This window comes from Pezoporus wallicus, unplaced genomic scaffold, assembly GCF_028554395.1.
Source record: "Pezoporus wallicus isolate ANWC-B61680 ecotype Strahan unplaced genomic scaffold, APGP_CSIRO_Pwel_v1 contig_8110, whole genome shotgun sequence".
In the NCBI taxonomy this organism is placed as follows: domain Eukaryota; kingdom Metazoa; phylum Chordata; class Aves; order Psittaciformes; family Psittacidae; genus Pezoporus; species Pezoporus wallicus.
Genome location: NW_026641787.1, coordinates 226,795 through 254,658, shown reverse-complemented (window position 1 = coordinate 254,658; position 27,864 = coordinate 226,795). Strand labels below are relative to the sequence as shown.

Genomic DNA, 27,864 nt, shown 5'->3' with positions numbered 1-27,864 from the left:
GACAACCAACCCATGGCACAGAAGAGGCTTTTTGGTCACAGGAGAGTGATCCCCCTGATGGGTCACTGGACAGGGAGAAAGAGGTCCATTGCTGCTGCTCAAAATGTTTAGCCTCGGCCAAACATCCCTGTCCTGTCCCTCTATCATCCCTTCCTGTCCTTCCCTTCCAGGGTTATCAGCCGAGCCCCTGGCCTGAAGCTGGTGGTAGAGACGCTCATTTCTTCCCTCAAGCCCATAGGAAACATTGTCCTCATTTGCTGTGCTTTCTTCATCATCTTTGGCATCCTGGGCGTGCAGGTAGGTTGTTACTACCCATTAAACTGCCCCTGTGCCCCTACCATGGGTGCCTGTACCCCCACATGCTACAACAGGCACAGGGAGCCAAGCAGAGCAGGAATACAGGCAAACCAGGACATGTTCTGAATCTGTTCTCCTCCATGAGCTGTATCCCACCATAATGTCTCCACAGTATTTGGCAAGGACATCCAGGCACTCAATGAGTGCAGGCTTTGCTGGGTGTGCAAGACAGGAGTTGAAGCTTATACCTGGCAGGAGTTGGATCAGTGTTTGGGTCAGCATTACAGGGAGAGTCCAGGACTGGCAGAGCACAGGGCTCACTGGGCACGTCCATGTCATACCACAAGATCAAGCAGCTCAATACCTGCTTGCGTGAACCCTGCCATCAGTCAGCTCCGTTTCTCTCCCTCACTGTGAGCCCTAAATCCACCCACAGCCTTTTATTTAATTTTTTTTTTGTTTAATCCTCTTTATTTTCGGCTGTTGCATTGCAGAGGAGCAAGGGTGTGGGTGTTATTTCCATCTCGGGGAATGCGCTATACTTAGTCTGCTCTGATGCATCTGTACAAATGCACAATCCAGTACCTTCCATATGGGGAAAGGAGTCCTGGGCAGAAGAGCCACAGCAGTGCAGTGCAGCTTTGTGAAAAAAGGGTATCTGAGAAGCAGGGGATGTTTTTTTCTGATTCTTTACCCTCAGATGAGATCTTTTCCCATCAGATCTCTCAGTAACTGGGAAGCAGAGAAGGAAGATTACTCTTGGGGACTGAATAGATTTGTGACTCTAATTGCACCCCAAAAGGCTGCACTAAAGGCTGCCAGATGGTAAGGGTTTACAATCACTGCTAGCCTGAGGCAGTGAAGGAGGCTGAAAAGCCAGTTGTGGGTTTCTGAGGGTGGCCCTGGCTCCTTAGCAGTGTTTGAGCTTTGCTTTGTGTTGCGCTGGTGGTCCCCCCTACCTGTCATGCTCCATGTGGCTTGCAGCCCCTCAGCCAACCCAACATCTCAGGAGCCTCTGCACATCCCAGGTAGCATGGAGAACCCTGTGGAGAAAGGGTCTGATGGGTCTCTCCTCTGCTGCAGCTCTTCAAAGGGAAGTTCTACCACTGCCTGGGAGTCGACATCAGGAACATCACCAACCGGTCCGACTGCATGGCAGCTAACTACAAGTGGGTTCACCACAAATATAACTTTGACAACCTGGGACAGGTGAGTGTGCCCACAGCCTCTGTCTCTGATGGGAACCCAGCATAGAGCTCGTTTCCTTCTATATGTACCCCTCCTTGGGGCACAGATGCTGTGCCTGGGAAATCTGACCCCTGACTGGTTATTAAGCATGGGTATCCATGCAGAAGTAAAACGCGCTTGTAGTAAGCATAGGTAAAGCCCTTCCCAAATCTTCGTTCATGAAGTCAAGCCATCACACTCACACTCACCATGGAGAACTGTGTCACTAGCGGATTGGAATCAGGATGATGCTTACAGGTTGCACTGAAAAGTGGTGGCAGCAGAGAGCTTGATTTTCTTTTTCTTCCTGCTGTGAAGCAGATGTTCTTCACAACCTTTCTCCTCTGGTGGGTCTGGCTGCACATGGATTCCTGTCCCCCCTCTTTTCCCTCCATGGGGGAAGAAGCAGGTTTTGATGTGTGCAGAGACACAGGCAGGAAGAGTATTTCAACACTGTGTGTGTTAGAGTGTAAACCCATGAGTTATCTTTTTTTTTTCCCATCCTGACAGATGCACCTGCTCCACATCTGCTTTTCTTTGTATGTTGCAGGCTCTGATGTCCCTCTTTGTTCTGGCTTCCAAGGATGGATGGGTCAATATTATGTATAACGGACTAGATGCTGTGGCTGTTGACCAGCAGGTACGAAAGCTTCCTTGTGAAAGGACCTTTTTTCACTTTCCTCAGGCAGAAGCATGCTTTAATGTCCTGCTTCTGACACCTCCCTCAAAGCAGGAGTCCCTTCCATGGCCCTTCTGAATCTTTTGCTCACTGATTTGCAAGGGGTCAGGGTCATGTCTGGTCCATGCTGGGAAGTGCGGCTGTGGCTGTGCAAGTGGGTATTTGTGGTAATTCTCACCTTCTACTGAGTTTGGATCTCACAGCAGGCCCTTGTCTATTTGTAATGACCAAGCAAGAATGCCATGGGCCTGTCCGGACATGCTGGCTCTCTTCTGGTCCACAGATGGTTATTTTAATACCCTGTAAAGCAGGGACTATTGGGCTGATGCCCACTGCATCCCTATTCCTCTACTGCTAATGCAGTGACCTTGATAGTGTCCAGTGCAGGCACCTGCCATGGGGTGCAGTACCACAGGCTTGAACCTCAGGGATGATGCTCCATTTACCTCTGAACCTCTGGACAAGGTGTACCACTGTTGGCTTTGTAGGCTTTTTTCCCCAGCCAAAGTCGGGGCGTCCTTTATCTCCAAGACTGCATGACATTTCTGTTCCATTCTCATTGCCATTTTGGTGGTGCGTGAATGTGGTCTCGAACCGAATTTGTCTCACATTTGTCCTCAAGCCAAATGTGTTCCCAGTGCCCGGCCACCCATTTTACCACATACTGGTAAAGGTTGTACCCTTTACACACATACTGATGTACTCAACCTACAGCTGGGGTTGTGTCTGAATTACGGGTGACTGTGCAGAAAGGACTGCAGAGATGGGACCTGGACTCCCTCTCATTCCATCAATCGCTAGCTGATGCCAAAATCCAGTCAACCAATCACAAGCTGCCCTGCCTGTAGCCCCAGCTCTTCTCAGCCCACTCCCCTGATTTCCATAGTTTCTCCCCAGCATCTAATTACCATGGCAGGTCCCATTCCCATCATTTCCATACAATCACATACCCAACCAATTAACCGCCTCTGTTCTCCCTCCTCCTCCAGCCTGTGACCAACAACAACCCCTGGATGCTCCTCTACTTCATATCCTTCCTCCTCATTGTCAGCTTCTTTGTGCTTAACATGTTCGTGGGGGTGGTGGTGGAGAACTTCCACAAGTGCCGGCAGCACCAGGAGGCTGAGGAAGCACGCCGTCGGGAAGAGAAGCGCCTGCGCCGCCTGGAGAAGAAGCGAAGGAGTAAGGCACAGCCTAAGTGTTTGGTCGGTTCGTAGGCCAAGGTTTTCTAAGAAAAACCTTCTCCTCTTCTTTTTCTTTCACAATGGACTGGTCTCCCAATTGCATCGCTTGTGCCGTGCTCTCAGCCTTCCTCCCACTGCCACTGCTGTGTCACTATGCACCTCACCAGGGCGGTTTGGGGAAGAGGGGTGCCTGACAGTGCTGGGACTCTGGGGAAGCTGCTGGCATTTGAACACCCTGCCCCTTGTGAGATAACATGTACCAAAAATACCCCTGTGCACATGCTGGCATGCACTGTCAAAATAGGACATACACGCAGTGGTACACCTCCTGGGCTTTGGATAGTCCCACCTGGGCTTCTGCACAACCCAGAGGGTGTTTGGGGGAAGATCTGGACAGACCATCCTTTGTGTTTAACCCCAAATATGAAGAAGAGGTGTTTTGTTCCTGGCTCTTCCTATCCGTGTTGTAGCATCACTCCTTGGGTCCCAGACCCACTGTGAAGAAGCAAGCCCTCTTCCTGGTGTTTCCATGCTCTTCTGTATTACCTTCAGACAAAAACTGCGAAAGCATACTTGCCCCTGGAAATCATCCTTACTACCCCAAACTGATGGTTTTCTTCCATTCACAGCCTGTGGGCATGCTTTCCCTTCCTCCGCTTCAGATTTTCCCTCTCCTTGTGAGAACCTGGGGCCTCTCCTGGAACCATCTGCTCCCTTTTGTCATTTGTGATCTTAATTTGTCAAGACATGAAATGCTGATTTAGCACCATTCCCACGAACATAGACTAACAGATTTTCCTTCTAGCATTCTTTTCCTTGTCCTTTTTCGACTTCTTTTTCCCCACTTCTACTTTTCTCTTTTTTTTTTTGCACTTTTTTCCCTCCTTCCTGTGTCCCCTATATTTTACCTATCCTTTTCTGTTCTTTCTCTATCCCACCTTTATTCCCTTTCCTTTCAACACCTATTACCACTCTTATGCCTGCTTCCTCATCAGTGTTTCTCTCTTTCTTCCAATTTCTTCCTAACTCTGCCCATCTCCCTCTTTCCACTGAAGAGGCGCAGCGTTTGCCGTACTATGCTACCTACTGCCCCATACGCCTCCTTATTCATTCGGTCTGCACCAGCCACTATCTGGACATCTTCATCACTTTCATCATCTGCCTCAACGTGGTCACTATGTCCTTGGAGCACTACAACCAACCTGTGGTGAGTGAGATCATGGAGATAAGCCCTGCCTCTAGTTATTATGTTGTTTTGCAACTGCTGCCTGATAACCACCAGCATAGGTAGGTCACTTGAGTGCCTCTAAAAATGCTGTTAAGAGTTGCAGGATTTAATCTAGTAGGTCAGGTTATGTGAAGAGTTTCATATGTATGAATAAAGATAGCCCCTACTCAAAAACTTGTTATCCATTAAAATTAATAGTGAGAAGGCATCTAAGCAAGAGTCGGGCCCCTAGAAAGCATGGTGCAATTAAGTCTCTGCGCTTTATATTCTATTGATGGGATATGTGGGTCATCCAAATTTAGCTGCCTGGTCTGCTTTTTCTGTTCCCTGGATTCTAACAAGAGGAGTGATGGAAGCAGCAGTGTCCTGGGAGCTCCAGGTTTTGCATCAGATTTCCAAACGTTAGTATCATATGGCCTGAGCTGAGGGTACTAGGGTGGCTGGTTGCGGGTCATGGGATGAGATGTCTTCACCAAGCCACCTTTGTTCCGTAAGAGAAGCTGCAGGACCAAAGTGCTGAGCAGAGCTTCTTTCAGCTGCAGGGTGTGATTCCCAGTAAAGAGCCTTGAAGGCCAAATAAATTTTGTACTTTTTTGGCTGGGGAAGACCATGTACCTCCCAGTGCTCCTGGCAAAGATATAGATGCTTTTGATGGAAAAAGAATGTATTCTCTACATGTCAAAGGAGGTTTCTGCCTCAATATGTAGACAAAGTATTCATCATGGTATCTGTCCGGTGGTAGTTTTTGCTTCAGGAGACCCTTGGTTTAGGTGACAGTTCTCATGTGCGAGCAGGTGCTATCCAAGGTAGTTCAGGCTTTGATCAAGAACTGAATCTGCCTGTCCTCATTCAAATCTACTGCCAGTCTCCTCTGTTTCTTGCCCATCTTGCCCAACTGCCCAGCTTTTATCTTGCCCTTGATGGTGCCCAGTTTTCCTCTGCAGGAACTCTCAACTGTTATCTGTTACCATCCTCACATCAGGCTTCTGTTTCTGAACAAGTCACTCCTTTTCATTACTCCTCAGCTCTTTTCCCTGGAATGCAGGTCCAGCCATGCCAGCCTGCTGTCAGTCTCTGCTAAGGAATCTTCCCAAAGCTCTTCAAACCCTTCTAGTAGAAAGTGCCACCAAATACTGCCCACTGCTCACACTGGCCCTTGGTGGTGGAGAAGGGGCAGCACATAAAGGAACGAGAAGCCCAACAGCTAAGAGATAGGACATATACCTGCCCCAGACCAAGGCACAGAGGGGTTTCCTCCCATCAGAGATGACATGTATCCACAGCTGGAGTAATCTTTGTGCCTCACTCCTAGTTGATAGCTATGTCAGTGCTGTTAACATGGTGTCATCCAGTTGTCATGAACTAATGGCAGAGGATGCTGATGGTACTTGGTGGATTCCCCTGGCAATAGCTTCCTCCTCCCTGTTATGCTGAGCAGTACAGGAGAAAGGAGCAAGAACAGATCCTGAGGACAACATGGGGCAGAGGAGACAGCTGGCAGTTGCCCTTAGTTGGCAACCTCCACATTCAAATAGGTGGGAGGCATGGGACAGCTTCCACATCTCCTAATGAATTCCTGGCACTCAGGAGAGTCCCCCCAGAAGTTATGTGCTTGATGTTGCTTTTGCCTTATTCTTTTCCCTTTCTTTCTGTTGGCAGTCCCTGGAGACCGCCCTCAAGTACTGCAACTACCTGTTCACCACTGTCTTTGTCTTTGAGGCAGTCCTCAAGCTGGTGGCATTCGGTCTGCGGCGATTCTTCAAAGACAGGTGAGCAGGGGCTTATGTCAGCTGCGGCTGTGGGACAACTGGGTTTGCAGTGGCTTTGAGGATGGAGCCCTATCCGGAGTGCGAGTTGGAATAAGTGCCCTGACTGGCTCTCAGTTCTGCACAGCATTGACCTAGAGTCAGCCCGCATGAGCTGCATTGCCTAGACGATAGTAAGAGTTGTCCAAAAATTGCCTTTTGGTTGGCGCCTGCTGGTTAGGCTAGAAAGCAAAGGAGGTGGGGTTAGACAGAGCCATTTTTTCCTTAGCTTGAGGCAAACTGGGCGCATGCTGAAGCAGAACGTATATAAGGAAGCTGATTCGAGGTAGTAAGGCTGTAAAAAGCTGAGCCCATTAGTCAAAGCACAGCACCATAGTAACACAGCTCCATGCTTTCAGATCACGCTGGCTTGCCTCTGGCTGCTCATGGGGTGTGCAAAGTGAATCTCTGTTTGTCTGCAAAAGCCTGTACAGGCTGACTCAGAGTGGGGCATTGAACTCATGTGTAAAGAAATATTTAGGCTGAAGTGAAGACAATTCACTTTCTTTTTTAGAGAAATGGAAAAGCTCCATCTTCCTTTATTCTCTTAATTTTTATTTCTTAAGGTGGAACCAGCTAGATCTGGCCATTGTGCTGCTATCTGTCATGGGCATCACACTGGAAGAGATTGAAATCAATGCTGCTCTCCCAATTAACCCCACTATCATCCGGATCATGAGGGTGCTGCGTATTGCACGGGGTGAGAAAGACGCTGGTCAGAGGCAGGGGTGTAGGTGGCTGTGGAGTGGGACTTGGTGCCATGACTCATTGAACAGTGGCTGTAGAGTCAGGGCTCACCCTGTCTCTAGCCCTTGGAGGGAGGCAGGCAGCGGATGTGGCAAAGGACTGCCTAGAGGCTAAGGCTTTCTGATTTCCCTTAGCCAGGCATTTAGAGGCAGTGATTTTAACAGGACTTGAATGACCAGGAGGGCGAGCAGATCATGTGAGAGCTGAACTTTCCCTGTTATTCTTTTATGGGGCAAGTATGGAAGTGGTGTTTGGAGAAGGGGTCACCAAGCAGGTTGAAGTTTGCTCAGGGAGGGGACAGAATCTTCCTGGTGGTGGTAAAGGTGTGCTAAGCTGCCTTAAGAGTTGATAGCTGGTAGAAGAGAAAGTGATGAAATCAGCGCAGAGGGAGAACTGTGTGATACATATTTCTGTAAAAAAGAGGGCTCTTGACCAGACTGTGGATAAAGCAAAGGAAGCCCGATAGGCATGGGTGGAAGAAACAGCAATTAGTAAGAAAGAGGTGGACTGGAGGAGAAAGAACCACCAGGGCTGTAGAGTCAAAAGAAGGGAGAAAGGAGCTAAAGGGGTACAATCAGCTTATTCTAGGGCAAGGGAAGACAGTGTGCTATTAGTAAGTCACACAAAGGATGGACCTCCTGAGCTCAGCCTGAGTGACACTTGTCTTGTGCTTGTTGTGGCAGTCCTGAAGCTGCTGAAGATGGCCACAGGAATGCGAGCGCTGCTGGATACAGTTGTTCAAGCTCTGCCACAGGTAAAACAGACCAGCTCTCCTAAACACTCTCGTTTTCTGCACCCTTCTTCAGAAGGGTTGATTCTTGCGGAGGCTCAGAGGTGGTGTCTACTGTGTTGTGCAGGCAACTTCCTGAAGGTTGTTTGTCCGAGTTTTCATGTTGTTCATAGAGATACATCTCTCTTCAGATAGGTGTTGTCCAGGTTATCATGTCAAACACAGGGGTACAGCTCACCTCTCATCTCTGTTCTCCAGTGGGTGAATGATACAAAGCTTGATTCCTGGTTAAGGGCAGATTTTGTTTTTCCCATCACATGTAGCTAGTGTCTAACTGCTTAGGGCTAGTCCCCAGCCTCTCTTTCTCCTCCCCATAAAAAGGGAAGAGTGACTGGCAGCCATTTCAGGAGGAAAAGATGTCTTTGTGTTTCTGCCCCTATCTCCCTTTCCGGCATGTGCTCCCTTTCCTTCCCTCTCTTTCATTCGCACTCCTGTCACTCCTTTTCTTAGCCAATGCCTCTGCCTTTCTACTTTCTTCCTTTATCCTCCTGGATCCCTTTGTGTTTCTGAGCCTCTCATGTATGAGAAGCAGTGACGCGCTCTGTTGTGGCTCACGCAGCCGGCAGTTAAGTGTCTACTGCAAGACAGCTAGACAGAAGGATTTCATGAGCTGTGAGAGGCAGCTGTTCCCGAATGAGATGCTGACATGGTGCTTTACACAGGCTTCAAGCCCATTGTGAGGATCCTCTGTGATGGATGAACAGCCAGGGAAACTGGTCCCCTTCCTTCTGCATCCTTGAGAGAGAATTGTTAAGCGAGGAGTAATGGTACCAAGTGGCTCTACTGATCATATATCAGACCATTCCCCTGGCAGACCCCAAGCAAACAGCTATATTGCATGATATCAAAATGCACAAGCATTAGTCAGTTGATTTATCAGTTAATGTGCCAGTCTCAAGGAGTGATGCAGAGCTGAGAATCAATCTGAAAACAGCATGAGGAGTTACCCAAGGAGTTTACTTCTGATGTTGGTGACAATAAATGTCAATCTGAATTAGACAAATCTCATGGTGCAAAAGCAAGGGGAAACCACTGTAATCTTTTATGGATCCTGAGCTCTCATCTCCCATGTCTTTTATTACACAATAATAATTTGTGGTTTTGTCTAAAAATAATAATTACATAATTCATATGCAGGATATATAATAATATTATCATCCAGGATAGTTGGGGGCTAAGATACACTGGGCAATGAAGGAACAGGAGATTAAGGGTGTTCTTACAGCAGGCAGCTTTGGGCCAGTAATGTTTATTAGTTCCATCAATGCAGATCCTTTGCACCTGGCTCTTTTCTGTTCCAGGAGCCACAAAAGCTGATTTTTCTCAGGTGAGGATCTGTAACTTGAGCAGGTCTCGAGTCCGGAGCAGGTCTCCAGATCCAGCATCTGCACGTCTGTGGCATGTTTATTCTGCAACCCAGATAAATGCATACAGATAATAAGAGCTGGCTTGCCGTTGGTAAGAGGACTTTGCAGTGTAATTGCACTAAAATGATGAGACCCAACTTCTACCCCCAAAATACAGAGCATAAAGAAGAAAGCAGGAAATGTTCATATCCCTGTCATGAAGATGGAGAAACTGAGTCATCAGGCAGTGAAGGGTTTTGCTCAGAATGGCAAAAAGCACACCTGGGACCTCAGATCAAGCCTTGGAGATCTGCTCTGGTCCTAGGCTGAGTCATTTATCTTTCTCCTGAATTTGGATGGCACAGCGGTTAAAATGACTAAATTAGACTCCTGAAGTGAATGATCCTAACACAGGCACAATGACTACATGCATTCAGACAATGACCAGACACTGTTCAGTTCTTCAAAACCACCCATATACCTCTTAGGTCCTCAATTTTTCTCTGCCTCCTATTGCTCCACCAACAGTGTGCTAACCATTACTTCCATTTTCTGTTACTGTTCAGCCTGCCTCCTGCAAAACCCCCTCCTGCTGCCCCTGGCTGCCCCACATGCTGAGAGGCCGGAGATTCAGAGGCAGGCAGTGATTTGGGAGAGTGAGAACCTGGGGACAGTGCCCATATTGTTTGTGCACTGCTGCCTTTATGCACCACAAAGCAGCAATCCTTGCTTTGGGGGGGAGGTTTACAAACAGCAGCTGTTGGAAGCCCAGAAATCAGACTTTCACCTATTATTCATGAGATGCAAAGGAAGCTCTGCTTCTTGACTCCTCCAGTCTCCTCTCTTCTCCACACATTTCAAGAGTGCCTCTTTACCCTCCTTCCTTCCCTCCTCCCTACTCCTTTTAAAAGCACTGCTGTAACCTCCATGCGTAGCTGGTGCCTTGCCCCACCATGCTCTGCCTGGTTCATAGCAGGAGCTGGTGTCACTGTCTCTTTGGAGCACTTCTGTTGCACTTTTCACATGAGCATAACTTCAGGGGACTTAGGCAGTTTTGGTGGAGCATGTAGCACTGCAAGTCATGTATGTGTGCTGTAATCCGCAGCTTGTCCTTCACTCAGCCAGACTGGCTTCACCTTCTGTGCCCCTGCACCAATGTGCTTGTCTTTACCTGGCCCAGATGCTGCACACTTTAGTCAGCCCTGACCAGCTTGTGCTGGTGTGGAGACAACTGGGAAAAGAGCATCCTTCAAGTCCAGTTGCAACTGGTGCCACCACTGGTGATTTCCCAAGTGCTGAGGAATTGTTTGGCCAAATTTCGTACACTGGCAATTTGCTGCTGTTCTCTCCAGGCTTTGAAAGATTAAAAACACTTCCCTATACAGATGAAACAGGCTTTGGGGTAGGCTGACTGTGCCATTTGCTTTCAGGTGGGAAACCTTGGACTCCTTTTCATGCTCCTCTTTTTCATCTACGCTGCTCTAGGAGTGGAGCTCTTTGGAAAACTGGGTAAGTCTCAAGCAGACCATGTTCCAGTGTTAGCTACAGGCCTGCTGGGAAGCTAAGGTTTCTCAAAATCAGTACTCATTCAATAAAGGTACTGAATTACTTGGTGGCCTTTATTCTCCCTTATGCATAATTGATATAAAACAAATTTCCCTCTAAATAATTATTGGCCTAACAAAACAAAGGCAGTGTCTGGCTTCTCTTGCATTCTTAAACTTTTGCTTTTTCTGCACTACCTGCCATGATACTGCCTTCAAGAGTACAAGAAAAACTCAGGGAAAGTTTATTTACATCTCTTGCCATGGAACATAGATCAAGAAGAAAGGCAGTACAATGACAGGTTGGGAGGATACCCCTGAGCAGCTGAATTACACTGTCTGGGATCCTGGGGCTGGACCATCAGGGATTTTTTTGCATTGCTCTGCAAAAGACCAACTGTTGGGCAGGGTGCTGATGCCATTACCTGAGGTCTCCAGGCTGTGAGAATCCTGAAGCTCCTGCTATTGATCTCAGGGCTGGCATTGTGTCCTCCACTGATAGCTGCTATCCCCTTCCTTTCAGTATGCAATGATGAGAACCCCTGTGAGGGCATGAGCCGTCATGCCACCTTTGAGAACTTCGGGATGGCCTTCCTCACACTCTTCCAGGTGTCCACAGGTGACAACTGGAACGGAATCATGAAGGTAACTGGGCCTCAGGGGTGTGGATGTCCTTACTGTGGGGAAGGAGAAATTCTGATGTTCAGAAGTGCTTGGGCTAGAAAAGAGAAGGAGCAAAGAAGCTGGGTTGCTAGATAAGGTCCTGCTTGGGCCAGGATCTCCCTCCCCACCATGGTAACTCAGATCTTGGACTCATCTAGTCCTCTAGCCAGTCATCTGGCTGAGAATAGTGCAAATCCTTCTTAGAAGGAATAAGAAGGCTGGCCAGGCTGAGAGGGAACATCCACTATCATAAGGCCTATTACCAAAGCTGAATGTAGATGCAGTGAACATGGGGCCCATCTGCAGAGCTACTGGGGCAATCCAAAATAAAAACTTACATCCTTCAAAGGACATACAGAGAGGAAAGTTCTTTGATCACATACTGTGCTTTTGAGTCTGGATGAGAGAAGGCAGTCCCAGATGGCTCATTTTTGTTCTTGTTCACATGTGTGGGGTTACAGTGGCAGCAACATGTGATGGTCTGGAAGTAGTTTTCTCTGTACACTTTTGTGTGTATTTACTCTGAAGCAGAAAACACATGGTCAGATAGTATCCCAGTTTCTTTGAAGACCTTATGATCCCAGAGGGTGTGGGATGATGGGAAAGCTCACCTTGTTCTTTCTATGGGCATCAGTGTTTTTTGGCAGAAAGGGCAGCAAAGTTTGTATTCTTACTTTAGTCCTTCCTTCCTTCCATCGTTCCCTCTCAAACTCAACTTCCCCTCAAGGATACTTTGCGTGACTGCAGCCACGATGACCGGAGCTGCCTCAGCAACCTGCAGTTCATCTCCCCACTGTACTTTGTCAGCTTTGTGCTCACAGCCCAGTTTGTCCTCATCAATGTGGTGGTAGCTGTGCTCATGAAACATCTTGATGACAGCAACAAGGAAGCCCAGGAGGACGCAGAGATGGATGCTGAGATTGAGCTGGAATTTACACATGGGCTGTGCTCCCGCAAGTCAGGCTCCCCAAATTCAGGACAGGGAAAAGGAGCAGGAACAGGAGGAGGCGGTGGGAAAACAGATCCTGAAGGACGTCTGTGCATGAGGTGTTACTCTCCAGCACAGGTGAGTAAACCTTTGAGCTTACCAACTAGACTGTAGCAAGTAGCTGTGGGGAGAAGCTAGGCAGCCTAGATGACTGAAGGGTTAGCAGTAGCAGATAGATGCTTCCACCTCAGGGTAAGAGGTTTGCTTTCAGTGGTAGACTTTTGAGTGGTAGCATCATGTGGGAACAAGGCTGTGACAGCAGTGGGTCCTGTTTAATGTCATCATGGTGTAGGAACCTGAGGGCCAGCAGAGGAGGAATGGAGCAGATCAGTTAAAGGTGTGTTAGGAAGCAAATTTGAGAGGGAGCTCAGGAGAAGAGAACAGGAGAAATGTCAGATCAAGAGTGAGGCTCTCCAGCAGAGCTGGAGAGGAGGCGTGAGCAGTGCTGTGGTGCACTGACAGTGAGTGAAGACAGTCCCTCCTTCCTTTTTTTGCATTCAACTCTGGCACCTTTACACAGCTTAAGGAGCAAACGCTTCCCCAGTGACCCTGTGCAGAACAAGGTGCTGTTCCAGATGAGTCAGGGTGGAGAACCCAGCCCCAAATTCACATGAAACTTTGAAGAAAAAAGCTCGGCATTCTTAAAATGATCTCTCCCATCCTCCCCCCTTTCTTGTCCCCTAGGAGAACTTATGGCTGGACAGTGTCTCTTTAATTATTAAGGACTCCTTCGACGGGGAGTTAATGATCATCGATAACCTATCGGGCTCCGTCTTCCATCATTACTCCTCGCCGGCCATGTGCGAGAAGTGTAACCATGACAAGCAAGAGGTAACCTGCGTGCGAGGATGCGTGAGGGGACTGTCCCCCCAAGACCTGCACACCCACACCTACATGCCCGCAGGTCATCTGATGTGTGCTCCTGGCTGTAGATTGTGTAGACAGAGAGCTTGTCGACCTGTGTTTGTCATCTGTCATGAATTGCTGATACTGCCTCTAGCACAGGCCTGCCCTCCTTAGCTGCAGGGGAATGTTTGACATGATGGAGAGGTGAGATGTGACAGGACACAGGAATCAGGAGGGACTGATTAAGCTGTAGAGAAGCGACTATGAAGGCATCCTGGCAGCTCTTGTTGTGTTCAGTTCAGCAAGAAAAGCAGAGGTTCAAGCTCCTATTGAATGAAGGAGTGAAAGTATCTCACCCCAATGACAGCACTTGGAGGCAATTCAGTGGAAGATTCAAGCATGTGTTTTGTCTTCATTTTAAACATGTGCTAGCTTATTCCCTGTTGAGGTCAATGAATTAAGCACATGCTTAAATGTCTTGTTGAAGAGTCACCGTCTGTGAGCAAGAATTGGTGTGTGGTGAAACCCAGTTAATTAGTTTGAGCGAAAACTAAATAAAAATGGTCCCACTGAGGAAGTTTGAGACTCACTTCTGATGTAGAACCTGTTAGCTGACAAATGAGTTGTTGCTAAAAGCAGGACACCAAATGGCTTGGACTTGTGTTCCTAAAGTTAGTAGGTGTTTGGAAAACTACTTCCTAAGCAATCAGTATTTTCTGGTTGTGAAATTTTTAGAGCAAAGTCTGGGAGAAGTTAGGTGAGTAGCAGAATTCATTTTGGTTTTGCAATAATTTTATTGTATTTAAGTGCTATGATTGTGGCTCATCTGACAGTAAATTGGTACATCAGTGGCAATCTTAACTGCCTCCTTCCCCATAGCTAACTTGATATGTTGCTTTTGCTTGTAAAGAAACGAGGAAACTTGGAAAAGAGCTCTCATTGGCAGATTATTCTGTCCATGTTTGAAGAAAACAATATTTTCTTTGGCTTCAGATGCCTAGTTCTGATGCTGTATTTTTTTTCAGCCTTTCAGCTATCTGCTTGTCCCTTTGAAAGCATCAAATGGAGAATATTGCTGCAGTTTATCTGTATTGCAACACTTCGCAAATGGATGCTGCATTAGTGAAGCCAAATAACTAGGTTTCAATTAACTACAATTTCCATCGCTTTCCTTAGGTTCAGCATTTGGTGCTCAACCTTCTCAGAAAATCAGGTCTTCTAAGGCACTCCACAATAATTACTCCCAAGTTAAGTCATTTGCAACTAGTTTGCTGCATTTGAAAAGCTTTCACATAGTCTTCAGTACCCTGCCTAGGAGTTAAGACAACAACAGATTTTCCTACCTTCCCAGCAAGGAAACTAGACAGCCCCCACAGCCACAGTGAAGACTTTAACAGAATAATCACAACCAAAGAATTATTCTTAGATCATATTTTCCACTAGCTGTTATAGAGCCATAAATTATTTTTCAAAACTAATACTTCAACACATCTAAGATGTGGAATTGAGAAGAAATTATCTGTATCTGCATGAATAACTGTAGTAGTAAAACGTAGATGTTTCTGATCATATATTTCATTTCTGATCGTATGAATAAAAACTGCAGCTCTGGATTTTAAGTCATGGTTGATTACAACTTTTTCTTAATGTTTCATAATATAAAAAACATTGAGGAAAATTCAATAGGAAATCTCTACATGGAGTCACAGCTAGGCTAAGCTAGTCAAGCTAGTCTCAGAACTAACACCAGCAGTGCATGTAGTTATTAAACTAGAGCGTACTCTGGTATGTCAACGTATCCGAATGTGCATTATACACACAGAAGGAATTTTACTATCTCAGAAGCAATCAACAGCAAGTTGTATAGGCAAAACAGTTTTTATGCAGTGCTATTCAGTGCATGTGTGTTCCAATTAAATAGTGTGTTTGCTGCCTGCTGAATCACTCTGGTGACAAAAAAACACATATTGGCCAAAAATGTTTACTCCCATTTCGCTTGTACTTTAAACCATCAAGATGCTGAGCACAGTGGATGGACACAACATTGAACATTCTTCAGTAGAGAAGCTATAAGAACTAAACATCTTTTTTTCATGCCACTAACCTCTTTTCTTGTCATCACTATCCTTTCACTCTTGGGCTATTTGACAGACATCTGTGTATTGGTGGCTGAGTTTAGCCAGTGGTAGGAGCTTGTCAGTGAGTGAACCATGTTTCCACACATGTAGTTTATCTCTCCATGACTTTGTTGATTGTGCTTTTTTGTGTAGTGGCCAGGATTTGCAAACAACTGGTTCAGTGAAGAGCAGACTATTCTGGCTTTTGTTGAAACTCTTTTTTATGGGTGGAGAAGGTAGTTGCAGATGTTACCGCATTTCGTGCTGGTGTCTCTACAAGTACAGCTATAAGGCTGTTCTGGTGTAATGAGCACTTAGGAGAGTAGTGGATGAGTATGCACACTAAGTGGGACTTAACGAAGACTGTGTTTCTCTGTGCAAGTAGTTGTTGACTGGTGGCTGTTTCGTGTAATTCACATAACTTTGTTTGGGCTCTCCAGTGCGCCCATTCTCTGAGCAGCAGTTGTTGGCTTTGGGCTCTCTTCACAGCACCATGTTCCTGTGTCAGAATAATATCCCAAATAAGGATGTCATTTGTGCCCTGTATTTAGATCCAGATCTGTTTCTCCGTCCTGTTTATTCAAAGTGCATTATCCCTCAAATGGAGACCTTTTCCCTCTTCCATCTCTGGCATTGGCACAAGCCACTAAACTCCCAACTCGAAAGGGTCATCTCTCCAAACTTTCTACCTGCTCTTACAGCACAAAAGCTGTACCCGCCTCTTGCAAACATAAATACAAGGGAGAAGAAGATAAATAGCCAGGAAGCAGGCTGTCCTGACTGAGACAACCTCAAATATAGCTCTTGAGAGTCAGGTGCTGGTGTTGGGAACTGGTGGGACAGAAAGCCAAGCACAGAAGGGACAGAGCAGCTGCTTAGGCAACTAGAAAAACAGATATGCTTTTCAGGCTTTGTGGGGAAAAGATGCCAGGTAGAGGGGAACTGAAAGCTTGGAAGAAAGAGGATGGAAGAGGGGCACATGTGGTATTAAAGAGGCCAAAGGATCAAACAAAGTCAGGCATAGGACTGGAGCAGAGCTGAGGCTCAAGTCTGAGAAAGATGCAGTGGTCAGATTTGGTTTCAGAAAGCAAGACAGCACAAGTATGACTGTGCAGGAGGGGTGAATTTAAGGGTGGAGATCAGGATGGGAGATGGTGTTAGCTGAGCTCTTGGGTAGGTTAGAGGTGAGGGAAGACACAGGGAGCTGGAGGGTGATGAAGGTAAGAGAATATGAAAAGCATGATACTGGCATGGACTGCAAGAGGCATGACTATCCATGGAATGAAAGAACCTTCATGTTTATGCAGGGCCGTCCATGGCATCTTCAGAGAGAGGTCCCACTTCTCATCCCTCAGCGGAGCAGGTGCCATGTCACCTGCCTGAGGGAGCCTTCTCCCTGCCTGGCTTTAGTTGCAGGGCCTCGTGCCAGCTGTATTGCTGGGACAGACACAGGATGACTCCTTCTTCCAATTCTAGCACTAGAGGAGCATGGACTGGTGGTGGGCTGCTTGCAGATCATATGTTCAACTTTCCCTGAAAAGTGGATTTTCCTGCCCAGCCCAGATTTGGGTTGAGCAGTACCTGATGTATATAACATATATATACATATATGTGTGTGTATATATAGAAAACATTTAAAGATGTATTTATGTATGTATGTTAGTAATATAACCTAAAATTGATCTCAGGTCTACAGGCTCTCACTTACCCACCATAAACAATGTGACAGCTTGAAACGTGGATGCCAGATATGATCTGTGACAGCTCCTTTCCCTTCCTGCAGGTCCAGCTGGCCGAAATAGAAGCATTGTCTCTCAACTCAGACAAGTCCTCTTCCATCCTTCTAGGAGATGAGTCAGACAATCGCAGCACTTCTCAGCTGAGCCCTAAGGACACCAAGGTTAGCCCCAGGCAGTCATGGGGATATTGCACTATGCGCTATATTTCTGCCCGTGCTCATTTGAAGTGCTCTGTATTCATCCAAGTGTACCTGCTGAGGAATATAAATTCTGGTCATTTTTCAAGAGCTTCTCCATAAAGTCGTATTGTGGAGAAGCTTTTGAGGAGAAAAAAATTATGTATGTTCTTGAAAGTTCTCTTCACTACTGTCAGTAACTTCCTCTAAATGAACCTAAATATAGGGGATTTGGACTGGAAACCTAAGCATCTTGGCTAGCTCAAAGGATCAGCCTAGGGCTAGATCTTCAGAATCAGCCCTTCCTGAGGCTTTGACAAGTCTGCTTTGTTGTCCACCATTAAATGTCACAGTGCTTTGTCCTCACATTTCTTCCAGCAGGATGGCCAGGACAGCCCTGACTCCAATGGAGTAGGCAATGTGGGGGAATGCCTGCTGCCGTTATCCAGTGCAGATGGTTCTACAAACCCAGACAGTTACCTGTGTGAAATGGAGAAAGCTCCTTTCAACTCAGTCCAGTCTTGGCTAAAGCATGAAAGTACCAAAGGTGAGCACAGCTCTGATTGCTCTCCATGCCTGCTGGAAGTGTGGGTTGGTTCAGCTCCTCTGCGTTTCTCCTGCCTCTCCCCTGCCAGAAATGGAGCTAATGTGACATGGGGTTACACTAACCAGGAATTAGCTTTCAGTTTGCCAGTCTCCAGGAATGGGGTGAGGAGCAGTTCCTTCTTTTTCTGCTAGATCTTATATCCTCCCTCAGACTTTCCTATGTGAAGTGTCGTGAAAGGGCTGATTCCCATTCACAGTAGTGCACACATGCACGGTCAGAGAAGAGTGGGGACAGACTCTCCTGACACATCAAGTGGGTGAACTGTGCTCACTTGGCCTGGTAAAACATTGCTGTGCCCTGAGACCAGGTTCCTCAGGTACAGGCTCAGGGAACATGTAATACATGTCTGCTCTTAATGGAGGTGTTCCACTTCTGCCCTAGAACATTCTTTGGCCTCTGTTGGTTCCAGGTTCCCCAGGCTACTAGTTTATACATCTCACTTCATCCCTTGCCTTTCAGGGTCTGGGATGAAAGTCCTCTAGCAGTGATACATAGTGGAATCAAGGCCTTAAAGCTCAGTATTTCTCTGTGAGAGCAGCGACAGGAGAGGCAAGCTGAGCTCTTGCCTTATGGCTCTGAGCTGCGTAAATCTTCCTGGTCTGGTGTAGGTTTTGGTCCCTCCATAGAAAGTGGAGTCCACGGAGTGAACACTAGACTGAGGCTTTTTGGCCAGGAGTGTGTGTTACTGAAATCCTGCAAACATTGCACTTGTAGGACTTGTAGCAATGCGGGCATCAAATCAAATTGGAGGACTCTTCAAGTTAATTTTTTTCTTTCTGTTTTTGTTCTCCCCCCCATTTCTTTTGGTGCTTTGTCAGTCCCTCCCAGCCCCTTCTCTGCAGGTGCATCTTGCCCAGTGTTACCAGTACCACCAGAATTTTTTCACCCAGCTGTCTCTGCCAACCAAACAGGGCCTGAGAAAGTCTCATGTACACACAACCTTCCTAAGATCTCTCTGCAAGGATCCTGGGCATCACTGAGATCTCCGAGTGTGAACTGTACACTTCTTCATCAGGTGAGGGCTTCCACTTTCCTCTGCTAGGAAAGGTTGATCTTCACAGCACACCCAAATAGAGGGGGCTGAATGGAGAGGAAGGAGAGGAAGAAGAGAAGCAGCTGTAGTCATGGGCTGGGCAACCTGGATCTAACTTGTTGGAGAAGCACAGTGGGCTGCAGAGTGCTGGATGACTAGGGAGTAGAGAGGGTTGTATGGCAAAGCGGTGTTGTATAGCTCTCACCACCTGAAATTGTATATTCTTCTGCTTTGCATCAAAAAGTGGTTTGACAGCTGCAGCCCTACATGAAGACAAAATCACATCAACTTTTAGCTCTCTCCTAGGTCCCCTGCACCACGTGTGCTGCAGACACCTGCATGCACAGCAGCTGCAGTGTGAGTGAGGGAGATGACAGCCTCTTAGTGACGTGACTCCAGATCACACACTTTGGTTGGAATAGGCTTCTCCCCACCTGCCTCCTCCACAGACCTTCATGCCACATCCACACACTACATCCTTGAGCTTGCTATTTTCCCCAGCCCTCTTAGCTCTTACATCCCAGAAAAGTGCTGTCTCTTTCTAAAAAGGTAGCTATTTCTTGCTAACAAGAGAGAAGAATAAAAGTGTTTAGGGAAGACTGAGTGTCTCTGAAGAGCAGAGGAGGCAGAGATGAAAGTCCAATAGAGATCTCTGATACTATTCATGGAAAATACTCCAGGAACAATTCCCATTTGAGGAGTACAGGGACAGTCTATTCCAGACAAACTAAACAATACATTTAAAAGATGTTATCCAGTTCTATGTGACACACACCGTTGGCACAATACAAACGTGTATAAATTCACCAACAATAAATTTAAGCTTCAAGCTGCAACCACTAAATTGTTGCGGTGTCGAAACTTCTGACACAAGAAGAGAAGGGGCTCTGGAGCTGGTGTATCACTGGGGCAAAAGTACTGAACTGTTGTAAAGGAGAAATTGCTACACTTCTGATTATGTGATACAGACTGTATTGAATAGCTGTGGTTCAGGAGACTGCTCCCAGTCCTATGTGCACCATTCCCAATGCTGTGTCCCAGTGATGATCTCACAGTGCATACCAGTTTCCTAGGAGCAACTGAAATACAGCTTAACTGACCTCTGACACATGGAAATAAAGGCTGTTTGGACCCCACTTTTCTGCCCTAAACACCATCATTGCACTAGTGCTGGTCAGAACCATGAGGCCTCTTTTCCATTCTGAAATATTGCTGATTTTTTAACGAGAGGAGGTCTATATACAAAGCCTGAGGTCTGCGTACAGAAGTCCCCTGACTTCCTGACAGCTTTGATGAGTCCACAGCCTGTGTGGCAGGATCCACAGGGAAGCTGGGAGCGAGGACCCGCCGGAAACCTTAGCTCGGCTGCATTCTGGACCACCTGTGGTCACAGACAGCCTGGCAGCAGGGGCTGCAGAACTCACAGACCCAGCACTCCTTCCCTTTGGTAGAGCGTTTCACATGGGAGGGAAAGATTCATCCTTGAGCAGAATGACATCAGAGCTCAAAGTATTGAAACCTTTTTCATACTCCAGAAGGTAATCCCCTGGGCATGCTGCAGAGCTGGTGCTTTGCAGCATTGGTCAGGTAGTTTATAGGTGCCCTCCCCAGCAGAGGAAAGTGAGAGAGGAATTGGATTTTTTCCCTTTTTTTCTATGGTTTATTTTCACTAAAAAAACAAAAAACAAAAAAACAAAAAACCAAACATAAAATAAATAAAAAAATAAAATAAAAAAGGCAAAGTCTCTTTGCCCATACCGTTCCTGAGAGCTATGATTTGCACTCCTTCTCCCCAGGCCCCCGAGAGCGACACCTCTCTGGACAGCCACAGCAGCAGCTCGGCAGGCAGCCTGCAGACCACGCTGGAGGACAGCCTCAACCTCAGCGACTCTCCCCAGTGCACCCTGGACCTCCCGGTGGCTTTGTGCCCCGTGCCAGCTGCCACCAGTCAAAGACCCCTGGCAGCCCCCCTCTCCCCTGCCTCCCGCCACCGGAGCCTGCGGGGCCGAGGGCTCTTCAGCCTGCGAAGCATCTGCCGCCACCAGCGCAGCCACAGCAGCGGCGGGAGCACCAGCCCCGGCTGCACTCACCACGACTCCATGGACCCCTCGGATGAGGAGGGGGTGGGCAGCAGCCTGCGGGGGGGTGGCAACAACAGCGAGCCCTCGGAGACCCTCAGCAGCCTCTCGCTGACCTCCCTGTTCTCGCCCCCGCCGCCAGGGCTGACGCTGGTGAAGAAGTGCAGCAGCACCAGCAGCCTTCACGCCAGCCTCTCGCCCCGCCGTCCCGCTGCCCACCACGCCAAGCCCTTCTACACCGTTGACCCGCGGGGCTTCCTCTCAATGCCCTCCTGGGTGACGGACTTCTGCAAGGACACCCCTTCGCCTGGAGAAGGAGAGGAGGCGGATGGCCCCGGCAGACTGGGGACGGGGAGCCGTGGTTCTCCGCTCTCATCTGAGCTGGAGCTGGGCGATGGAGTCAGCAAGAGGAACAGATGAGGGTCCCTGGGGCACAGGGAGGGAGCGTTCGGCCGCTGGTATGGGGAAGCGTGTTTCACTGGCTTCTCACCAGCAGCAATTCCAAAGGATTTGCAAGAAAAAGAACCAGGCAAACAAAAATATATAAATATATATATATACATGAATATATATATATATAGAATAAATACTCTGGTACCGTACCTCAGAGGCGTGGGAGAGTGCAAGCAATACGGGAACAGTCCTGCCTGAGGGCAAGACCTGGACCATCACCGCAGAGACTATAGTGACAAGAAAAGGCCATGGGGCTGGTCGGGACAGGACCCTCCGGCCAGGCGACTGCTGCGTGGCAGCTGTTTAGTTATATACATATACATATATATAGAGATCGATTTATTTATTTTTTTTACTGAGAGATTATGAATTTCAGAAAGTGCTAAGGAGGAACAAGCAAATGGGGACCGAAGGAGGTGCTATGCCAAACAGGGAGGGTGGGGGCGAAGGGAAGGGAAGCAGTGTGGAACAGCAAGGGAAGAGCGTCTGGAGTTTGCCTTGCCTGTTTCTGGGAGCTTCCTCACTGTCCATGTTTCCATTTCAAACATTAAAATCCATGGGCCATACCTTCAGGTGGAGCGTAAATTGGCAAAACGCGGTTGTGCGCTCCTGTTGGTGTAAAGCAGCAGAGCTCTGGCTTGAGGTGGGTTCACGCTGATTTACAGCAGGTGAAAACCTGGCCCCGGCAGCAGGGAAAAGCAAACAGCCATGGAGCACGGGAAACGTTTTGAGGTGAAAAGCCTTGCTTTGAAGGGAATGTGTGAACACAGCGGGTATGCTCGTGGGAGGAGGGAATGGAGGCTATATGGCATATTTGTGTTGTTGCTTTATTGGTTTTTGTCTTTTTCGTTTTCCAAAGAAAGAAAACTTCTAAGGGAAAAAAGATTGCAAGCTATGTGGGGAAATTTGGAGCAGCGGAGGAAGGGTGGAAGGGGATGGAGAGGTAAAAAGGGGAGAGGAAACTGAATTTTTTCCCCCTTTCATTTGCAGTAATTGTGATATTTTATTTTAGAAGCCCAAAGGTGCAAAAATCATCTCTAGAGAAACCTATCTGTTATTTTTGTATCTATAGCTATATATATATATTAAAAGAAGACAAAACCTAGAATTTAAAAAAACATAAATAAAAGCAAAGGGGGCTTCAACAATACAAAATGTAGTCAGTCCCCGGCTGAGGGCTAACCCTGTTTCGAGTCCCAGTGGAAAGACCCTACAAGGACATCATCAGATCAGTGGTGTGTCTGCATCCTCTGCAGCACCACCTTCATCCTTTGGTGTTTTCCTGATTTGCATCAGTGTAGCTGGGACCAAAGTCCTGCTCAGTGCCAACCATGGACATGGAGAGCAAGGAATATTGGTCTGTGTGTGTATGTGTGTGTGCATGCAAATGTAAGGATGAGTATGTGTGTTGTGTCCGTGCTAACTGGCTCACCAGCTGGAGAGATGGGGAGAGGGAAAGCTGCAGCTCTCCTTGCCTCTGCCTTGCAGGGCAGTGTGAGTGGGGAGGGCTGTGATGTGGAGGGTGAGGGCAGATGAGCTCCTTGAACCACGACCTGCCTCAGGATCCAGGATTCACTCCAGCAGACATGGTCCTCTCCTGGTGTGGTTGCAGAAGGGCCTCCGGAGGCTACATCCCTCCATGCCTTTCCAGCAGTGTGACTGCATTTGTCTCCTTCCTGGCCAGGGCCAGCCTGGATCTACTTCAGCAGCAGCTCCAAGGTTTCATACCATTCCCAGGCTTGCAGGTGAGTAGGAAAACCAGCCACCCAAGGGGCATGAAGAATTTTGGTTGCCATCTGCAACCCCAGGGATGTCAGAGAAGGCAGAATGAGAAGGGCAGTGGAGAGAGGGTAGCAGCCCAGCGGAGACAAGAAGGTGTAGAAACCTATGCACTGCTCAGAGAAGGAGCAGAGCTCCCGTGGGGCTTCCTGTCTCATTCTTTCCATCAGCTCAAGAGGGCCCCTGCAGCCCTCCCAGAGTATTCCCCATTGGCACATGAAGTGTTGTGAAGTGAGGAGTACAAAACCGTGTTCTAGTCTTCTTATGACCTTTTTGATTTCTAACCAGCCACTGCATCTTACAAACCGGGGCTGTACACAGCGAGCGCGTCGAGTGGGACCAACAGCCAGGAGAGCAATAATTACTGTGTGGACTTGATTTATGTGCTTGAAGGAGTGTTTGCTGTGTTGCAAGTGTGCACACTGACTGCAGGGAGGTCAGGCCTCTGGGGAGAGGACAGGTGAGCCTGTGTCCTTGTTCTTGCAGAAATGATGCTGATCCAGATTTATTAAAGCAATAATAAGGGTCTTTAAATGCCTTTTTTGCACTGGTGGTTCTTTGGGTGAGTTGCCCCTCCTTGCTCTTCCATGAGCAGAGAGGAGAGAGAAGACACATGGTTTCACATCCTCAGGAGGAGGGCAGTCAGTCTCCAAATGGCTGAGAAACGAACTTGGCCAGCACAGGGCTTAGACTCAGAGCTGCTTTGGAGCCACAGGTAGGGCTTACCAAAAAAAGCCCCAAACAGTTAAAACCCACCCAAACACCTCAGTGCACAGAGTGTTTCCTGGAAGGTGGCCTCAAGGATACATGGCGATGGGACCCTGTGTTGTACTGGCAGTGAAACATTTCAGCTGAGGAATGAGAGAAAGGTCAGCGATCAGTGCAGAGCTAGAAGCTACCCTGATACTCAGTCATGATGTCATGATAGAAGTGTGGCCTGCACTTGGCCAGCTGGGAGGGAAGAAGGATCAAAAGATGGTGGGAAAGATGGCAGTGGTGACCTCATGGGGTGACTTACAGCCTCAAGGATGGATGCTCTCAGCTTATTTTCAGATGTCCCTGGAAATAACTTGCAAGGAAAAACTTCTTTGTTTCTGTCATGGTTTGGGGTTCATGACAGTCCTTTTGCTCTTCATGATGTTCCCCCTTTGTATCCCAGCAGGGTCATGACACCACTCCTTCCTTCCTGCAAAAGGGCTTTGACCCCCTGCCATATGACTCGAGCAAGAGGCTTCTGGCTTAGGAAGGAGGTTGCCATGGAAACAGAAGACTAGGTTATGTTTAGAGGATATTTTGTCTCTCTCTTTTAATTATTTACTAACTGTTTGAAGAAGAAGGAGGAAACATCAATCCTTCCCAAAGAGGAAGCAGAGTACTAAACCCCACCAAACGCCTTGTGGGATTTTTGTGGCAGGGCACGTTGTGTGGTTTCTCCTGGGAAGAGCTGCCTTTCCCAGCTATACCTGGCTGTTGGCACCGGGAAAAACCTCTGTCATCACCCACCCACCTCCCAGACAACACCTGATGGCAGCCCAGGATTTGCCCAGGCATCTTTTCAACCTCCCATTCTCCCCACTTCCCACAGGGGACTGTATCACAGGCAGATCCTGCCAGGAAGCTCTTTGCCATCATTAGGCTGAGATCACTCTGATTTGTCCCTATGCCACATTACTCTCATGCCCAGCTCTTCCCTATGTCTGCCACTGAAAGCAGTCCCTTTCCCTGCTCGATGTTGAGCTCCTCTATGTGCTTGCACACTGTTACTGTGTCCTGGTAGGTGTATTTAATCCCTTTCATCTTGGCTTGTCAGCTGGTTCCTCCACCTCTTTTCAACACTTTGATGAGCCTTTTTTGCCAAAGCCCTCCCTTGACATTTTTCCTCTCTCACCACAGCCTCTGGGCCTGTCAGTGTGGTTTATTACAGCTGCAGAGCAGAGCCCATCCCCAGTGCTTCCCGCCTTCTCTTGCACATGAAATTCTCAACTGCTCCAACCTGCCCATGGAAAACATGCCTGTATTTAGTATTTCTTCTGTGCCCAAAGACCCTGTCTCAGCACTGCCAAATGAATGCAGTGTGCCACTAGGTGTAATTCACATAGAATAGAATAACAGAATATAATAGAATCATAGAATAGTTAGGGTTGGAAAGGACCTTAAGATCATGTAGTTCCAACCCCCCTGCCATGGGCAGGGACACCTCCCACTAAACCATATCATGGTTTCTCCATCTGTCTTCCTTACTACTACCAAAAGTTTCCTTGTGAAATTAGATATAAGGGAAGCCATATAGAAGGGAAGTCTTCTTAGAAGAAAGTTATTTGCCGGCACACAACAAGGAGAAGCACTGTGCAAGAACCCAAGTATGCAGTCCATGCATGTATCTAACGTGGACAACATGACCACTGTTTTCTTTCATGGGAAGTTGGCAGTGTAGTGCATTTGGTTTGTGTTTTGGGGGGAGTTTTGGTTTTGGGGGGCTTTTATGAGGCCAAGTCCTGTGAACGACTGAACACCACCAGCTTTCTGTGAAATTAAAGTTCCTACAAGGTGAGCAGGTCGGGGAGGGTGCAGGGAATTGGAAGTGTCATTGAACAAGAAAATAAGTTTTGAGTCAGAAGAAACTTAAAATAAGAAACTTAGATGTCTTCAAAGGAATTTTCTACTTTCTGTTTTTGCTGAGGACAAAGTGATTCCATCCAAAATGGCTCTTATGTCTGAAATGATCCCACAGGACATCACTGAGGTGGTATGTCCTGAGTGGCACTGGTGACTGTCTCCTTAAAGCACTGGGGCATTTGCCCACCCCGTGGGGCACTGAAGATGGGACCCCAGGCAGTGAAGTGCCCAGAAGGAGCTGAAAGATGTGCCCTGAGCACCTACCATGCAACAAGAGCTGAGGAGCAGAGACTGGATTTTAGCCAAAGAAACTCAAAATTTATTATGGAGAACAGGGAAGTAAGCAGCTCTGGTTTGTTTGTCCTCACCACAAGAATGTCACAGGAAAGAGAAGAATTCATTTCTGACTAGCTGCAATACAAAACACACAGTGCACCTCGTATGAAACGCTTGGTGCTTTGCAAAGTCAGGCCACTGGATGTGTGACACCCAGTTCAGTTTATGTGCATGTGATCTGACTTCCCAAATATTTCCTTCCCTGGTCTTCGTGAATACTAAGATCTGCCTTACTTCTCAGTTTTTTTCCATATTATTTTTGTTCTTTGCTGGGGACTGGCTTCCAGTAGGAACGCAGTATGTCAGTATCTGAATTATCATTCATTTTTTCCATCTCATTTAGACATGCATGTTTCTTTTCTAGCACTTTTCCCTTCTTCTACATATTTCCAAGCCCTCGCCCCCTGTTTATTTCTGCTAAGATCCTGTCACACTTTGAGCAGGAGCTGGCAATGTGATATTCAATATTTATGCCTCCCGGCCACTTACAGAGTAGGTGTGCTCAATTTACAAGTGAAGAGCTCTTCGCCTCCCCACGCACCCCCCCCCCCCAAAACGGGCATCCCTGCCTCTGGTTTGCAGCATGCCTCTGCTTTTGCTCCAGCAACAGTCACAGAAATACGGTCTCTGCCCTTTCCCTTATGCCAGCAATAGGATTGCAGAGTTGGATCTTATGGCCTGGTACCTCCTCAGCTTCATTTTGCATGTCAGCAGAGCTCCTGAGCATCATTTATGCCCGTGACATTAGTAGGAGCAGGAAGGATTTGGCATCTCACGAAGCTGCTCCCATGAGCAGTTGGCCTGCTGTCATGTAAAGCCACAGCAGGCTGCAGCTCATTCTTCCCCTTCACTGTGCAGCGCTGTAGGCACAGAGAATACACATCTTCTTCCTTAGCAGTTTTGTCTGTAGTCACCGAAGCCAGCAGATACAGCTCTGTCTTTGTCTCATGGTCCACGGAGCAGAATGAAACAGTGGGAGAAGCAATGTTTTTCCAAGAACATTTTCCTGGAGCCCAGAGCACTTTAACCCTTCTGGCTAACACTGCTTTAGTTACCTGCATCACTTCTGAAAACTACAAAAGGTGCTGGCACTTGTGTGTTTTTCCTGTTTCTTGTTGCTGGGGCAGGGTCAGTGCACACAGTGCACAGTGCAAGACAACAGCAGCTCCTCCTGCAACTCTTCCCCTCCCTTTCCTCCAGCTCGTTCATCCTGGATGAAATTTTTGCACTGTAAGTTATCTGTTCGTGCTGACCATGGTGCAGTGGGATTTGCCGCCTGTCTTTGCCCTGCTGCCACAACTTGATTCCTCTTCTTATCTTTCTTATGACTGCTGCTAAGGGAATAGCACTCTTCCTCCACAGAGCCTGGCAGAGCATCTCCAAAAAGGGGCTTGGCAACCACGCAGCACAAACAGGGCAGCCACCCCTCCTTCAGTCAGAAACACCCATATGGGCTAAGATGCCGCTTCAAAACAAACCATCAGCGATACCAGGGGCCATGTGGATGGCAATCTGAGGAGAAAATATGTTTCAGTGAAACATCTTTAATCCAAGCTTTTGCTCTTTAATTGCAAAGTGCCTTCTTA

At 47.6% G+C, this 27,864-nt stretch overlaps 1 protein-coding gene across 3 annotated transcripts in view; it reads left to right on the top strand.

Moving 5' to 3' along the window:
- The window catches only part of CACNA1I (calcium voltage-gated channel subunit alpha1 I), a 149,669-nt gene extending 127,973 nt beyond the window's left edge, over positions 1–21,696 (top strand). The window contains exons 21-36 of one of the 3 annotated variants that reach the window (XM_057425354.1): positions 171–297; positions 1,381–1,506; positions 2,075–2,164; positions 3,193–3,385; positions 4,443–4,594; positions 6,275–6,384; positions 6,987–7,120; positions 7,851–7,921; positions 10,734–10,812; positions 11,371–11,492; positions 12,238–12,576; positions 13,183–13,329; positions 17,245–17,361; positions 17,758–17,923; positions 18,802–18,998; positions 20,813–21,696. In XM_057425354.1, coding sequence (XP_057281337.1) covers positions 171–297; positions 1,381–1,506; positions 2,075–2,164; positions 3,193–3,385; positions 4,443–4,594; positions 6,275–6,384; positions 6,987–7,120; positions 7,851–7,921; positions 10,734–10,812; positions 11,371–11,492; positions 12,238–12,576; positions 13,183–13,329; positions 17,245–17,361; positions 17,758–17,923; positions 18,802–18,998; positions 20,813–21,514 — 2,872 coding nt within the window. In that variant the 3' untranslated portion in view covers positions 21,515–21,696. Of the gene's footprint in view, positions 1–170; positions 298–1,380; positions 1,507–2,074; positions 2,165–3,192; positions 3,413–4,442; positions 4,595–6,274; positions 6,385–6,986; positions 7,121–7,850; positions 7,922–10,733; positions 10,813–11,370; positions 11,493–12,237; positions 12,577–13,182; positions 13,330–17,244; positions 17,362–17,754; positions 17,924–18,801; positions 18,999–20,812 lie in introns of all 3 variants that reach the window. The other 2 variants (XM_057425353.1, XM_057425351.1) reach the window with 2 other exon arrangements.
- Positions 21,697–27,864: the final 6,168 nt, after the last annotated feature.